Here is a 15,022-nt window from a genome sequence, read left to right as displayed (position 1 = left end):
GCATCCATGACAGATGGCCAACCAGCCTCTGCTTAAAAGCCTCCAAGGAAGGAGAGCCCACAACTTCCCAAGGGAGGTTCCTCTCTCCAGGCAACACTGGGAATTGTGGCTCTGTGAGAGGAACAGGGGTCCCCTAACAACTCTCAGCACCCTTAACAAACTACAGCTCCCATAATTCTTGGGGGGGGGGCCACGACTGTTAGAAGTGGGGTGGGCTTTAAATGTATTGTTATAGATTTGGGGGGCAGGGCTAAAGCCAAGAAATTAATAAATGGTAGGATTTTGATGATTTGGGATGTGAAGGGCGAAATACAAACTACAGAGGAATTCCTGGGCTAGAATATGCAAAATGACCTGGCCATGCTAGGGCCACTAAGAAGCGATACAGGGCCATTGAGAGCCATTGGCAATGCAAGAGAACTGTCCTGCCCCGCTGCCCTTAGTTGTGAACAGAGACTGGAGGTTTCCCAGTGTGTCCATCTTGGGCAGGCTGTCTGGAGCCGGAACTGGTCTGTGACCGTAATAACAAAATAAAATATGTGTAGTGTGCATAGGAATTCATTCATTTTTTATTTTATTTTTTTCAAAATATAGTCTGGCCCCCCACCAAGGTGTGAGGGACAGCGGACCGGCCCCCTGCTGAAAATGTTTGCCGACCCCTGAGCCCAGCTCTTTCTACCTTGCATAACACTACACAATATTTCCCCCCACCCCATTCATTCCTACCTTCTCTTCTCACCTGACCCACAGTGTGCCACCAATGGTTTAGGTTCCAACGGCTCAACATGCTGCCGCAACCCATCTCTCACCTGGCGATTTCTGCAATCTCCGCCGTCTGCGCGATGAAGTTGTAGGGGTCGTGATCGTCGTAGTCTTCGTCTTCCGTCTCCCTGCTGTTGCTGTGCTTCTGCTTATTGAGCCCGGAGCCCCGGGTCCTGGGCGTCTGGGTGGCTGTTGAAGTATGGGAGCGTTTGTGTTTAGGGGAGCTGTGGTTTGAGCCATACTCCTCCTCGGAAGTGGAAGTGTAATCTGAGCCCTGCGGCCGCCGCCTTGAAGCTTATAAGAAATGAATTGGTTTCGGGCGGTGGTGGTGGGGAAGAAGAATAGGAAGGAGAGAAGGCAAAGAAAAAGACTTTTGAGACGGGCTTCAAAAGGTTAAGAAACAAACAAAAAACCGTGAATGCAAAAACAGCCCAAGGAGCAGGAGGAGCAGGAAGGTGAACTAGGAAACTCCTGTGCATCCCACCAAATGGAGAGAACTTTGGAGGAATAAAAAGATGGAATTGTTTGCATTGTTACTGTGGGCGAATACAGATGCCACCTTTTTTAAAAAAACAACAACCACCATATAACGTTATCGCACTTCCGCACCTGATCTTTAATTGACTGGCATTCTAACTGACGTTGGAATTTTATAGATTTAACGGGTTTTCATTTCTTTCGCATTGCCCCTTTGTAAACCGATTAGGGGACTTCTGCAGTTAAGCGGCATATAAGTTGCTTAAACAGATAAATAATAAAATATGTGGCTCCCTTGACAGGAGCTCATTTGTAGCATAGGGACAACCTGAGGGCCTAACCTGGGCGTCTCAGGCTTCCCCCACAAACCTGTCAGACTTGGTCCCATTGGCCAGATCCTGCCCCCCACTTCCGCCTTAAAAGCATTAGCGGGAAGACGAGTGAGAATATGGTACCACATGCCCATTTGGATCACGTCAAGGAACCTATGTGAGGACAGCTGGCTCCACCTTCAGATTTCTGCCTGACTGGCAGACGTTTGGAGGGGTGAAGTTGAGCAGGTAGATGACACTGGGGGCTGTGTCCAGAGTGAAGCCCCATCACCCTCTTATTCAGACATTAAAGTTTTGTTTCTCTGGCACATGGCAGAGGAATAAGGCAAGGAAGATAAAGGCAGCCACACCACAATTGGGCAGAGAGAGCTTACCCTGTGGTCGCAGCAACAGTGGAGGGCTATTTCCACCAGCCAGTCAAATAGTAAGGAGAATTTTTTTACCACAGATCAGGTGCAGGCGTGTGATAATTTTTTCTGCGAAATGGCCATTTGTACCCGCCCTCCGCTTCCACAAATTAACCAGTCGCAACAGAGAAGGCTGCTGCAATTCTATGGTGGCAAAATGTATACGCTCATGTTACAAATTTCCTGTGTGGAAGGCACCTTGCGTGAATCCCTGTACAGAAGCGCCTTCCACTGGAGGGATTTTCCAGCGTGGGGTGTGGTCCTGAATGGCCACATGCACAGGAGGCCCCAGGAGGAACCGTCAGGCAGGCTAGACTCCCAGGTGTCCCCCCTCAGCAAACCACCAGTTCAGGTGACTTCATTTCCACACAGGTTAAGGACTTCCAAGATGGAGAGCAGAAACAGCTGGCTTGTTTACACACTCAGGAAACCCCTGGTCTGTTTACAGAGATCCAGTGTTGTCATCCTTAATCCAGTGGTTCTCAAATTTAGTGATGGGCACAAATGGTATGAAAGGTGGGGAGTAGAGGGGTTGAGGTGCTTGCATCAGATACATCCAATACACTTTCCTCCCAATAAACGGATGAAGATGAGTACGAGTGAGTACATTTGGTCCATCTATCTCACGGTCGTCTTCACTGACTGGCAGGGTTTCTGGCAGGGAGTTTCTTCTAGCTCTAACTGAAGAGGCCAGAAATTGAACCTAGGAAATTGAACCTGCAATGCAGATGTTCTACACCACTGGGCTATTTCCCTTCTCGGCAGGTTCCCAACCCCTGATTTAGGCCAGGGTCCCTAAAGCTGGAGCGCCATCATACCACTCATGGCCTGCTTACTGAAGGAGCATCTCCACCCCCATCGTTCAGCCCGGACCCTGAGGTCCAGCTCCGAGGGCCTTCTGGCGGTTCCCTCACTGCGAGAAGCCAAGTTACAGGGAACCAGGCAGAGGGCCTTCTCAGTAGTGGCACCCGCTACCCTGTGGAACGCCCTCCCACCAGATGTCAAAGAGAAGAACTACCACCAGACTTTTAGAAGACATCTGAAGGCAGCCCTCTTTAGGGAAGCTTTTAATGTTTAACTGACTGCTGTATTTTAATACTTTGTTGGAAGCCACCCAGAGTGGCTGGGGAATCCCAGCCAGATGGGCAGGGTATAAATAATAAATTATTATTATTACTTACATTCCAAAAAAGCCTTCCTGAACCTGGTACCCTTCAGATGTTTTGGACAACAACTCCCATCAGCCCTGAAGGCATCATAAAATCATAGAATGGTAGAGTTGGAAATGACCACAAGGATCCTCTGGTCCAACCTCCTGCAATGAAGGAATCTCAACTAAAGCATCCATAACAGGCATCCAACCTCTGCTTAGAAACCTCCAAGGAAGGAGAGTCCACAACCTCCCAAGGGTGGTTGGATGGCCATGTGTCATGGATGCTTTAGCCGAGATTCCTGCATTGCAGAGGTTGGACTCGATAACCCTTGGGGTCCCTTCCAACTCTACCACTCTATAATTCTATGAGTCTGTTCCATAAAAGATCTCCTGATTGAAATTTGCACAATGCTGGCTGGGGTAGCCCAAAATATGTGGAAGGCACCACGTTGGAGAAGGTTCTTTCCAAATATCATAAGCTGCCTTCCAGCAAGCCAGATCACTGGCCCATCTATTATTGTCAACTCTGACTGGAAACTGCTCTCCCAGGGCTTCAGGAGACAGGGGTCTTTCCTAGCCTTCTTGCTGCGGATAGAACCTGGGACATTCTGCATGCCAAGCAGGTGCTCTACCACTGAGCTAGGGGCCTTCCCCCTGAACTTCTGCCACATCTCTTGACACCCAACGAAACAGTCATGCTAAGTTACTATATGTGGTTATTTGCCTTGAGATAGAACAGTGGCAAATTCAGAGGCCTGGTGGTTCCAGAGGGATCTTCCCTTACTTTTGACTTGCTTCATGCACACCATTTAACAACTCCGTGAGTATTAATTGCCTCGGGATTACTGACTGTGTAAACAAGCTCAGCCAAGTGAAAGAGGAAACTTCAACCAGAAGGGCAGCCCCATTTGGAGATTGCTCACATCATGTTCACGGTCATAATTATTTCCATGAGATCCCTGGGTTTGCCCTGCAGCATTTACATGCCGCATTTGGCTGCAGTTTACAGGCAACACCTTTTAACACCCAAAACAGATGTTCCTGGTCAAGGGGAGAGAAACCACTCATTTTGTTTCCCTGGAAATTCTTTTCCCGGGCTACGGAAAGATCCTTTTTTCAGCTTCGAAGTTATTGTGCTTTATCAGAGTGCACCAATTCTGATAAGTGATTATCAGCTGCTTTTGCAGCAACAGTGCAGTGTTTACATTTCTCCACGTTGACTTTTTTCTCTTATCCATTTGCTCACGAGAAAAAAGACACATAACTGGGAAGCTGGAACACTGTGGTCTGGTTTGCACAACACATCACACCAAACCTTGGCTTAGTGCTCTTGCACAGGCTCTGGTAGAGGAGATTGCGACCGCTCTGCTCACCCCTGGTCCTTCTGCCGCTGCGCAGAGCCCACAGGAACATATGAAACTGCCTTAAACTGAATCAGACCATTTGAGTCAATCTAGCTCATTATCGTCTACACTGACTGAGTCTCTAAGAACTGAGACAGGGTTCTCTCCTGGCGACGCTGGGATTGAACCAAGGATCTCCTGTGTACAAAGCAGATGTTCCACCCCTGAGAGCGCCTGGAGAGAGCTAATCCACAAGCCTGGCTTTGGAAGGCATGCTAAGGCAAAGTGTGGAATAGCTCAGCTCAACAATGGGACAAGCAGCGAGGAGCAAAGCGGCCACAATCTCCTCTCCCAGACTCTGAGTGTGAGTGTAAACAGTGGGGAACCTCCAGCCCATGAGCCAAATTGGGCCCGCCAGCCCTCCCCATTTGGCCCGAAAGGCTGTTTCAGCCGAACCACAACCAACATGCTCCACCTCTGATATTTTATATGACATCAGGCATGGGAAAGGTAAGGACGAGGCTTGGCCAAAAGTGGCTTTGCAAGTGCAGCATGGATCACTTTGCAAGCCCCATGCTCAGTGCTCCCCAAGTGACAAGCACAGGGCTTGCAAAGCGCTTCTGCACTGCCCCAAAACAAGCCAATTGTCGGTACTTGGGAGGTGCTGCCCAAAGGGTTTTGCAGGCACTGCCTTTCCGCCAGGGCCTGCCCTTATGTGTCCCACACCTGGCACCATATATGACACGAGAACCAAGCATAACGCCTGCACAAGGTGCATAACCCCTGTGGAATTAGTAGGTTAGTCGTGTTAGTTGTATACTGATGCGTAGTAACTCCCAAGGTTAATTTGGCACTAAAACCCGGTTAGCCGTTGGGGCAAAGGAAATGGAAGACAAAACCAATTCATTTGGAACAAGATTAGGCACGGTTAGGATGGGCCGTCGTCTCTCGGCAAAGCGACTCGGCGGTGTCGCCAGGCAGTGAGTCGCAGGGTTCCTCGAGGGAAGTCATGGCAATTAAACCACTTCAGCTCTGCAGTACCAACAATGCACACCGCAATCCCCGCTTTGTTATTACGCACACAGCACCATTAAATCACAGTGTCATCTGCAAAGTTTAAATCATTGGAGTGGTGAACGGCTTAAGCATTATCCAGCAACAAGCAGCAGCTACTCATAAATTAAAGGGAACTGCATCACCCAGGGCTCAGCCACTAGGAGTGCATTAGGTCAAAGGAACTTCCTGCAATCTCAGTTTGTGCTTGTGCTGAATGAAAAGTAATAGGAATTAACTCCTGGGAGGAGGGGGAGGTCAGTTTGCAGGATGCTGTTGGGAGTCCCATTCCTATCAGCCTCAGTCAGCATGGCCAATGGCCAGGGTTGTCTGAAGCTGTGTCCCGAGAACACCTGGAGGGCCAGTCATTCCCCAGCTGTGCTCTACATCAGATGGACTATTTTCCCCATGTTCAATGCAGATGGGTGGGGAATTAATGCAGGGCGACTCCTGCAGCTTGCAAACGTCTGACAAGACATATGATTACTAGGGTTATAAACCTTTTTTACAACCTCGTGTTCCTGTAGATTAGTTAGATGAACTTTCCCCTAAAAACAAAGGAATGAACTGTCATTTCCAAATCTTTTGAAAAGGAAGGTGACCCCGAAATCAATAAATCATTTTTTGTATATGTAACTGTACAATGTATTATGTTATATACATAGCATGTACACAGGAAAAATAGGGCTTACAAACTTTCTAATACTTGTACAATGTTTTGTACAATGTACACTATTGCTTAGAATCAATCAAGGTTGCAGTTTGCCTTTGTTTCCATTGCAAGCACCATAAAGTTCCTGCATCACTTTGACTGCACATTCTACACACTGATTATTTCTTGGTATCTGGAGCATGGATGGCTCCTGCTTCCAGTGATTCTCCAACGCAGTTTTAGGAAGTTCCAGGCAGCTGTAAAAGTTCTACACAGTTCCATACACTTATTAAAAGTGCTAATACTAATATGAGTAGTAACGGTTACATATATGGTGAGCCCAACTTTTCATTTTGGGGTGACCCCCCTTTTTTTTACCACTGAGAAAAATTAGTCCCTTTTTCAGTGTTTCTAAGCAAAGGTTCATGCCTTTATGATACAGGAAATTGGGGTTGGGGGGGAGTCGAAAAGTTATAATCCTAATGATTACATATATTGTGTCCCACCCACCCAAAATAGACATACAAAACATTTTCCTCTGAAGATCTGACTTTATGTAGAGCGAAAAAAATAACCTACTGAAGATAGCCTTGCGAAAAGAAAGTTCTGCAAAAATTGCTGGTCCACAAGTATTTTACTAGCCTAAGAAATGTTTGTGACTGATTAGCACATTGCTGGCTGAAAAGTTTCAAACTCTAACCTTCCTGCAATTCCACAAGTTCCCCTGTCTGGTTGCCAGGAGAAGATCTGTACTCACCGCAAGCGACGAGGCAAGCCTGACGTAAGAACAAGCAGCTAGTGAGTATTCAGAGGTCACAGAACAATTCAAAGCAAGGGCACTGAGAGTATATAATAATTACCTTATTGCAACAAGCCAAGAGTCCACCCCAGTTCAGCGTTTTCTGTCTATACCACCAGATGATTCAGGAAGCTATCAAGCTGGGTTATGCTAGAGAATTACCAGATGTTGGGCTATCGGAGCTTCTGAATTGCAGTGGCAGCCAACGTTCGCCACAGATACAAACCAAGGGAGAAGGCAACACTCTTTGGGTTATAAAATCCCAGCGCTTAATATTTAAAAAGTACGGGGCTCTATATCCGTTGCAAAGGGCTGCGGATTTATTTCCAAATTGTTTTCTTCTGGCTTGGAATTTTTTTAATGGAAAATCCTAACAACACATGTGGAAACATAGGATGCTGCCTGATAGCATAGTCCAGGGTTTCCCAAACTTGGGTCTCCAGCTGTTTTTGGACTACCAATTCCCACAATCCCTGGGAGTTGTGGTCCAGAATCAGCTGGAAGCCCAAGTTTGGGAACCCCTGCGCAGTCAGACTCTTGGGTGCATGTAGTTTAGTGGTGTCTACACTGACTGGCAGCAGCCCTCCGCCGTTTCAGACAGGTGACTTTTCCCCAGCCCTACCTGGAGATGCCGGGGATCAAACCTGGGGACCTTCTGCATGCAAAACAGATGCTCTACCTCCAAGCAATGGCAGAATTAAGCACTCCACACACACACACAGTTACTCACTAGAAGAAGAGGAGTATTTGACACTGCTGGAGCGTGTCCTGCTGAAAGGCTGCTTCGAAGCAGCAACTGCTGCCGCCGTTTTCCTAGCAGCGTTCCTGGCTTCCGACACGGGGGGCTTCCGGGTAGAATAATACGACTCTGCGCTGCGCCCGGAGAACGTCGGCCTGGCTGGCGCGCTCTCCGAGTCGCTCGGCACGGTGAAAGACCCCGCCCGTTTCCTGGGCATGGCCAGGATGTCGAGCCTTGACAGCTTCTTGGCCTCCGCCGGCTGCTTGGAGGGCGCCGCCGTTCCTTCGTGGTGAGGCGTCGCTTTCTCGGTATCGGCGCTCTCATTGTCCGAGGTGTCCCCCAGCCGGGCCCGGCGAAGTTTGGAGGCTCTGGTGGGCCTTGGGGTAGACAAACTATTGGACCTGGTGAGAACCTGCTGGATCTTTTGCACCGTGGGCGTCACTTTGCTGTGCTCCTCTTTGGTGGACTGCGAGAAGGGCTTCTTCCTGGAGATAGGCCTCGAGGTGGATTGCTCATGGTCAGATGAGGCGATTTCATTCGCCGGCAGATATGGGAGGCTGCTACTTCGTTCATCATCTGTATAGTCCAGGGAGCCCCCGGTCACTGGGCTACGCTTAACTTGGAAGCGCCTCGCGTTTTCGCCTTTGCTCCCTGCCTCAAGCGGAAGAGTTTTCCGCTTCTCTGAAAGCCGCTCCCTTGCGCTGGGTTGAAGACTCTGATCTTGGGCAGAAGGAGTGGGAGAAGTCTTCTCTTTTTGCGAGGTTGTCACGGGTTTGCCCTTCGGCGAGTGGCTGGGTAAGTTTTTGCCGCTCACCAAGCTGACGGTGCTAGCCGTGTCCACGTCAGATTCTCCGGACAGAGAGTCTTCCAACTGCCCCGGCGAATTCTCCAGAGTGTCAAGCTGGTTGGTTTGGCAGAGTATTTTGGCTTCCAGGGCGGCCAGAGCAGTTTCGGTATCTTTAAGGAGGAGGTGGGTGTCTGGGTTATAGTCCATGCGATTTGCTCGGGTGACATCGAGATCTTTGAGCAGAGGGTGGCTTGAGATATGCGGCAGCCGGTTTTGAGGAACGTTGCTGCTCGATTTCTCTTTGGTAAAGCTTTCCTGCCGGACAAAGGACGACGCTTCTTTCGCAGCCGCGACTTCTTGCTCTGGAAGCGGAAGCCCCTGGTGCAACGAAATCACCATTTTCCCATTGGAGCTGACGTAGGTATTGCTGACACCTTTGGCCGCCGGCTTCCCACACTTGAAATGAGCCTCTTCTTTTTCCGCCTGAGTAGGAGAAATGCTGGAAGGAAGTTTCGAAGGAACCCCGACTTCCTCTTCATCGTCGCCAATATAGAAAGATGTCGACAGCGGGTCGCTGGAAGCTCTCAGACCCGAAAGTTTCGGCACCGTGTGCTGGTGGTTTTTGGCTTTCACGTTTTCCGCCTTTCCCTGGTTCTGCTCCAATGTTTTGGTGCTGTTGTGGCTCTTCCTTCGTTTTTCCAAGCCAAATCCGTCATCAGATTTGCTGGCGTCACTAAGGCTATCAGGATCCAAATCTTCCCGGACCACCAGTCGGCTGGCAGGATCCACAAACATTTCTGCTACGTGGCTGTTAGCAGCGTTCCTTGGTGAAACGTCGGAATATGCCTCTGGACAAATCAAAATGGTTGGCGTAGGGCTTTCCGGCTTATCACCCGGTGGGAGCTGAGGAAGAAGACGCCTCGTCCGTAACGCCAGGGAGCTCTCAGACTCTGCCACTCTGGGACCGCAGTCCTTTTCTAAGGGGAATGAAAATACATTTACTGAGACTATGCAGAACTAGATAAATTAACAGGAAGGGTTCGAAACCTGCGGGATCAGAGATTCTTAGAAGACTGGAGTAAATATACGAACTATTTGAAAAGTAATTGTAATGAACAGATTACGCCAGTAGGACTGCAAGAAGTTTTGTAAGGAGGATTATCTGGAATATTGCAAGAATGACTATGAGGAGAATTATTCGTTAATAATAATTGAGAGTAATAGAGAAATTAAGAAATGCAGAATAAGTGATAAAGAACAAAAAATCATCAGAGGCGTTGACAGAAGTCTAAAACATTGTATAAGATAAGAAATTATGTTATATGATTGTTGGAAATGATATGTTAAAAAAAAACCCCAGAAAAAATATACAAAAAAAAAAAAAAGAAAATACATTTACTGAAGACAACAAAAAAGGAAGTTTAGAAATGATGATGATGATGATATACCACCTTTCATCAAAAGATCTCAGGGCAGTTTACAACATAAAATTACAATATAAAGAACACAAAATGCAGTCATACCTTGGAAGCCGAACGCCTTGGCTCCCGAACAAATTGGCTCCCGAACGACAGAAACCCAGAAGTGAGTGTTCTGGTTTTCAAACAATTTTCAGAAGCCGAACATCCGGTGCAGCTTCTGATTGGCTGCAGGACGCTCCTGCAGCCAATTGGAAGCCGCACTTTGGTTTTCAAACGGACTCCTGGAACGAATTCTGTTCAAAAACCAAGGTACTACTGTACACAATAAAAATAAGAACAAAAACAAACCAATAATCCCCTCGCCCACAACCCATTTAAAAGGGCATTGGATGTCAATCAATCAAAGGTCTGGTTGAAGAAGAATGTTTTCACCTGGCGTCTAAAGGTGTATAATGAAGGCAACAGCTGAGCCTCCCTGGGGAGAGCATTCCACAAACAGGGAGCCACTGCAGAAAAGGCCTGTTCTCGTGTTGCCCCCTACAGACCTCTCAGAATAGAACATTGGGCCTAAGCATCAAGCAGCAGAAAGAGGAAACACGAACCAGGGGCGCTTGTCACCTGTCCCTTTTTAGGTAAAGTCCTTTGGCAATGTGAAAATGACGCCAGGTGCTGTACTTACCTATGCCAGCCTGAGAGAGGGGGCCCTGCAGGTGAGCGTCCCCAACTCCAGGAGCAGATCCTGAGTCTGTATAGCTATCTGCAAGGCTTGCCCATCTCGATACCCATTTCTGACCACCTTGAGATGCCAGAGGTAACTGCAAATAGAGAGAGGAAGGGAAATCCCACACCTTTCATACAAACTCTCATCATAATGCACAGGATTTGGCCATTTTGTTTTTGGCAACATTTGCTATGGCTCAATTCTCAGCAGGAAATGCTATGCTATGCCAATATATAATCCTTGAAGAGAACTGATACCTGGATCCACGAGCCTTCTGTAACCAGGGGGGCGCTATTTGTCTGTTTGGTTTATGTTGAAAAACTCAAAATCACCCTTCATTAAAAAAGATCCCAGGGCAGTGTACAATTGGATACAACCCATCATTGCCTGAGGATGTCTACAGAAAACAAGCATACATTATGGGGCAAGACTCAAGTAATTATTTGCGCTAGCATGAACTGGCAGAAGTTCTGCTATCACAATGGGGCTTTCCCCCTCCCCGATCTCCCCCTCCGAACTGTCTTGGGGTGGGTGGGAGAATGTGCAGAACAGCACACAGAGGGAGGGGAGGGGAGATTTGGCACGCAGAAATTCTTGAGCCGATGGAATGATGCTAATGTGCAATGTTGAATTCAACCCTACGTGCCTACTAGGATGTAAGGAAAATTTGGATCCAACCGGATTATATTCATTTATTTATTTCATTTATTGGAAAAGATCTATACACTGATTAACTCGACAGAAGGCTCTTAGTGGTTTATGTAGAGCAGGGTTTCCCAAACTTAGATCTGCATCTGTTTTGGTTTTTTGGGTGGACTACAATTCCCACCATCCCTGACCATTGTGGTCCTGCTAGCTAGGGAAGATGGGAATTGTGGTCTAAAAACAGCTGGGGAACAAAGTTTGGGAAACCCGGATACAGGACAATATAAAATATTGGTTGAAAATGCTGATAAAATCAAATTGACATAAAATTATATCAAAATATAAGCAAAATCAATAGCTTTAGAACATAGATACAGATATATAATCAAATTGCATGCCTGGGCAGGCTTGCTGAACAAAGAAGTTTTTAGCAGGTGCCGAAAGCAAGCTAATTAACTGTTGTTTGGTAATTTTAAATTATTAAGGTTTCAACATGCAGGCAGGGCTTGTGTGTGCCCTCTGTTCCACCTAGGCTCAGGAAAGCGCTAAACTCTGCTACCCGTATAAATGATGCAAATATATCTGCTTATTTCACATAATTTATTCTATTCCTGCAAAGCATGGAGAAGAGTAACAAGCTATGAAGGGCACTGAAGTCTTGTTCCCTGATCTCTTCTGCAAAGCCTGCACCGTCGCCAAACTGCCTTGGGCGATTTAGCAAGATTTACAGTTCCATTAGGTTGCAAGCCTGCAGGCAGGGCTTCCGCATTATTCACCGCGCAATACTTGGGAACAAATAGTGATTGTTACTAGCAAAGTCTCGCTCACTTACTTTCACCTCTAATAAAACCGCTAGTCTTTTTTCATGTAACTTGTTTTTAAAAGTTTGCTTCTATAGGTGTGAATGAATGAATTTATTAATACGGTCACAGACCAGCGTCCTTCTATAGGTATTTTTAACAAGTTTTTTCTAAATCGCTTACGGGTCTTTCGTTTGAGGACCAGTCAATGAGGTCTACAATTTTGTTCAGTAAATAACAAAATGAAACCTTCGCAGGCCACGAGGGCCAGAAATAGGCATGCGAGTTGCCCTCAAGTGCAAGGAAAGTCAAAGTGAGGGCTGGGCCCTTCACACATTCACTGTACCTGCATCTCCGTGTGATGTTCACTGGCAACTTTGGAAGCGATGACCTGCATCATGGTAACCTTGGGGCTTGAGCCATTTTCGCCCATCAAGTGAGCCAGCTCCTCCTTCTCACCTTTTATGACGGGCCTGAAGGCAGGGGAAATTCTGGAAAACACCGGAGACTCCAAAACTCCAAACACCTGATAAAGAGACGGGGGAAAGGCAGCTTAGAACAAAACAGTGAATTTCCGATCCACGAGGTCAACAAGCATTACATTTGTGATGCATGATCCATGTGACGGTCACCTCCAGGCTTGACTACTGTAATTCGCTTTACGCAGGGCTGCCCTTGAAGCTGTCCCAGAAACTCCAGCGGGTGCAGAATGCTGCAGCGAGGCTCCTCACGGGGTCCCTGCCATGGGAGCATATTCATCCAGTGCTTTTCCAGCTGCACTGGCTCCCGGTGGAGTACAGGGTCAGGTTCAAGGTGCTGGTTTTGATCTTTAAAGCCCTTCACGGCCTAGGACCCTCATACCTACGGGACCACCTGTCCCAGTATGCCCCACGGAGGACCTTAAGGTCCATAAATAGCAACACCCTAGAGGTCCCGGGGCCTAAGGAAGTTAGATTCGCCTCAACCAGAACCAGGGCTTTTCAACTCTGGCTCCGGCCTGGTGGAACGCTCTGCCTCATGAGACCAGGGCCCTGCAGGATCTGATTTCTTTCCGCAGGGCTTGTAAGACAGAGTTGTTCTGCCTGGCCTTTGGCTTGGAGTCAATTTGATTCCCTCCCCCTCTTTCTTTTTTCTTTTCCTTTCTCCTCCTGCGATGAGGCTACATTTTAATATTTTAATGTTTCAATATTTTAATGTTGTATTTTAATTTTGTTTTTAAGTTGTATTCATTCAACTTATTTTTATTATTGCTTGTTAGCTGCCCTGAGCCCGGCCTTGGCTGGGGAGGGTGGGGTATAAATAAAAATTATTATTATTATTACATTTGCCCTGGGCCTTGCTCTGTTTGCACCAATTGCTGCAACTATCAAGGGGGCCAAACTACACAAACTTCAATTTTCCGAAGAACGGCAGGCTCACCTGATCGATCATTTTCCGAGCCTCTTCGACTTCTTTATCTTGCGACTCTGTCTCAATGGTATACGTGCCTGTTTCACTCAAGCTGTCGTCTTCCTCTTGCTTCCTCGCTTTGACCAACTTAGGATCGGCAGCCACTGGCTCAGGGACTATTTCGGGCGCTGGTGGCGGCAGTGGCGGCGCTACAACCCGCGGGGTGAGCGGCACCGGGGTCGGGGCTGGCTTCTCAACGCTAGCCTTCCCAGCTTGAGAGCTCTCCCTTAAACACTCGGCAGCAAAATCCTGAGCGATCTTCGACTTTCTCCCCACGCTGCCATGGTTCTTTCCAGAGGTCCTCGACGACGATGACGAGCTGATCCGCTCCTCCGTCTTCTCCCGCTTAAAGGATCCGGCTCTGGGGGCTGTGAAAGAGTTGCTTGGCCCCTTGGTTCCCGCCGCAGGCAGATGGGATGAGAGGACAGAGCTCCCCGGTTTCTCCGCGGGGATGGTAATCTTGCGCTTCTCAATCTTGGTCTTCAAGGCGGGGTCCACGTCGTTCTGGTTGGACTGGCCGCTGTGCGTGAAGGACTGCGACCTCTTCTTCCGAGGCGTGTCATCGTCGAAGAACTCGATGACAAAGGCCTGCTGGTTGTGGAGCATCTCCTGGGGGTCGCGGCGGATCTGGCGCTGGAGACGGGCTTGCTCAGCCAGATGTTCTTTACTAGGAGTCTCATCCTCTTTGGGGGCTACTGGGTCTTCAGAGTCGCTCTGAGTTCCATCTTCATGCCTGTTCCCTGCGAAGTGGATATGCAATTAGAGTTGTCCTGGGACAGAGAGTACTTACTGCTGTGCCACTGCCCCAAACAACAACAGAGGAGCCCATCTAATCCTGCAAGCAGGATCTGGGCGGCCAAAGCACTTTCTCTCCATTTGCGATTCCCAGCAACTGGGATTTGCAGGAATACTGCCTGCAACAGGAGACGCAGAACATAGTCATTGCAGCTATTATCCAATGACAGCTTTATCTTCCATGAATTTGTCCCCTCCTCTTTTTAAGCCATCCAAGTCGGTGGCCATGCCTACATCTTGAGAATGTGAATTCCATGGTTTAACCATGCACACGGTTTATTTCCCTTAGGAAACAACTTGTTTTTTCTGAGCTTACTCAGTGAACTGTCCCCCAGAAGGGCTTCTAATCTTTTCAGGGTGGAGGGATACAAGGAAAGCAACCCTTCCCCTTCCTTGCCAGTCTCCCCACTTCCAAGCAGACAAATGGTCTTGCAGACTTCTGTTTAAAGGTAGACAACATCTGCTGCTGGGGTTCATGGCTTTCTGTGCCTCCCAGTTCATGTTTGTGAGGAGTCACAGGACCATAGCTGTCAACTTACAGATTTGAAAATAAGGGACTAGCAACCTCGAAAATAAGGGATCAGCAGCCAAAACAAGGGATTTTCCAAGCACAGGTATGTTCAACTTCTGAGCCAAAGGCAGAAAGCCCAGCCAGCAGCCAAACGAAGCCTTAAGCGGTGGTTCCCA

The 15,022-nt window shown here is 48.0% G+C and overlaps 1 protein-coding gene across 5 annotated transcripts in view; it reads right to left on the bottom strand.

The window, feature by feature from the left end:
* CEP170B (centrosomal protein 170B) overlaps positions 1–15,022 on the bottom strand; it is an 87,185-nt gene that overhangs the window by 21,020 nt on the left and 51,143 nt on the right. For 4 of the 5 annotated variants that reach the window (XM_081004903.1, XM_081004905.1, XM_081004906.1 and 1 more), the window contains exons 9-13: positions 13,511–14,280; positions 12,438–12,617; positions 10,605–10,740; positions 7,709–9,481; positions 810–1,056 (exon numbers count right to left, since the gene is read on the bottom strand). In XM_081004903.1, coding sequence (XP_080861029.1) covers positions 810–1,056; positions 7,709–9,481; positions 10,605–10,740; positions 12,438–12,617; positions 13,511–14,280 — 3,106 coding nt within the window. The remainder of the gene's footprint in view (positions 1–809; positions 1,057–7,708; positions 9,482–10,604; positions 10,741–12,437; positions 12,618–13,510; positions 14,281–15,022) is intronic. The other variant, XM_081004907.1, reaches the window with a different exon arrangement.

This window comes from Podarcis pityusensis, assembly GCF_964106645.2.
Source record: "Podarcis pityusensis genome assembly, chromosome: 1".
Taxonomy (NCBI): Eukaryota; Metazoa; Chordata; class Lepidosauria; order Squamata; family Lacertidae; genus Podarcis; species Podarcis pityusensis.
The sequence above is the reverse complement of the archived record's forward strand: the minus strand, read 5'-3'. Positions and strand labels throughout refer to the sequence as shown.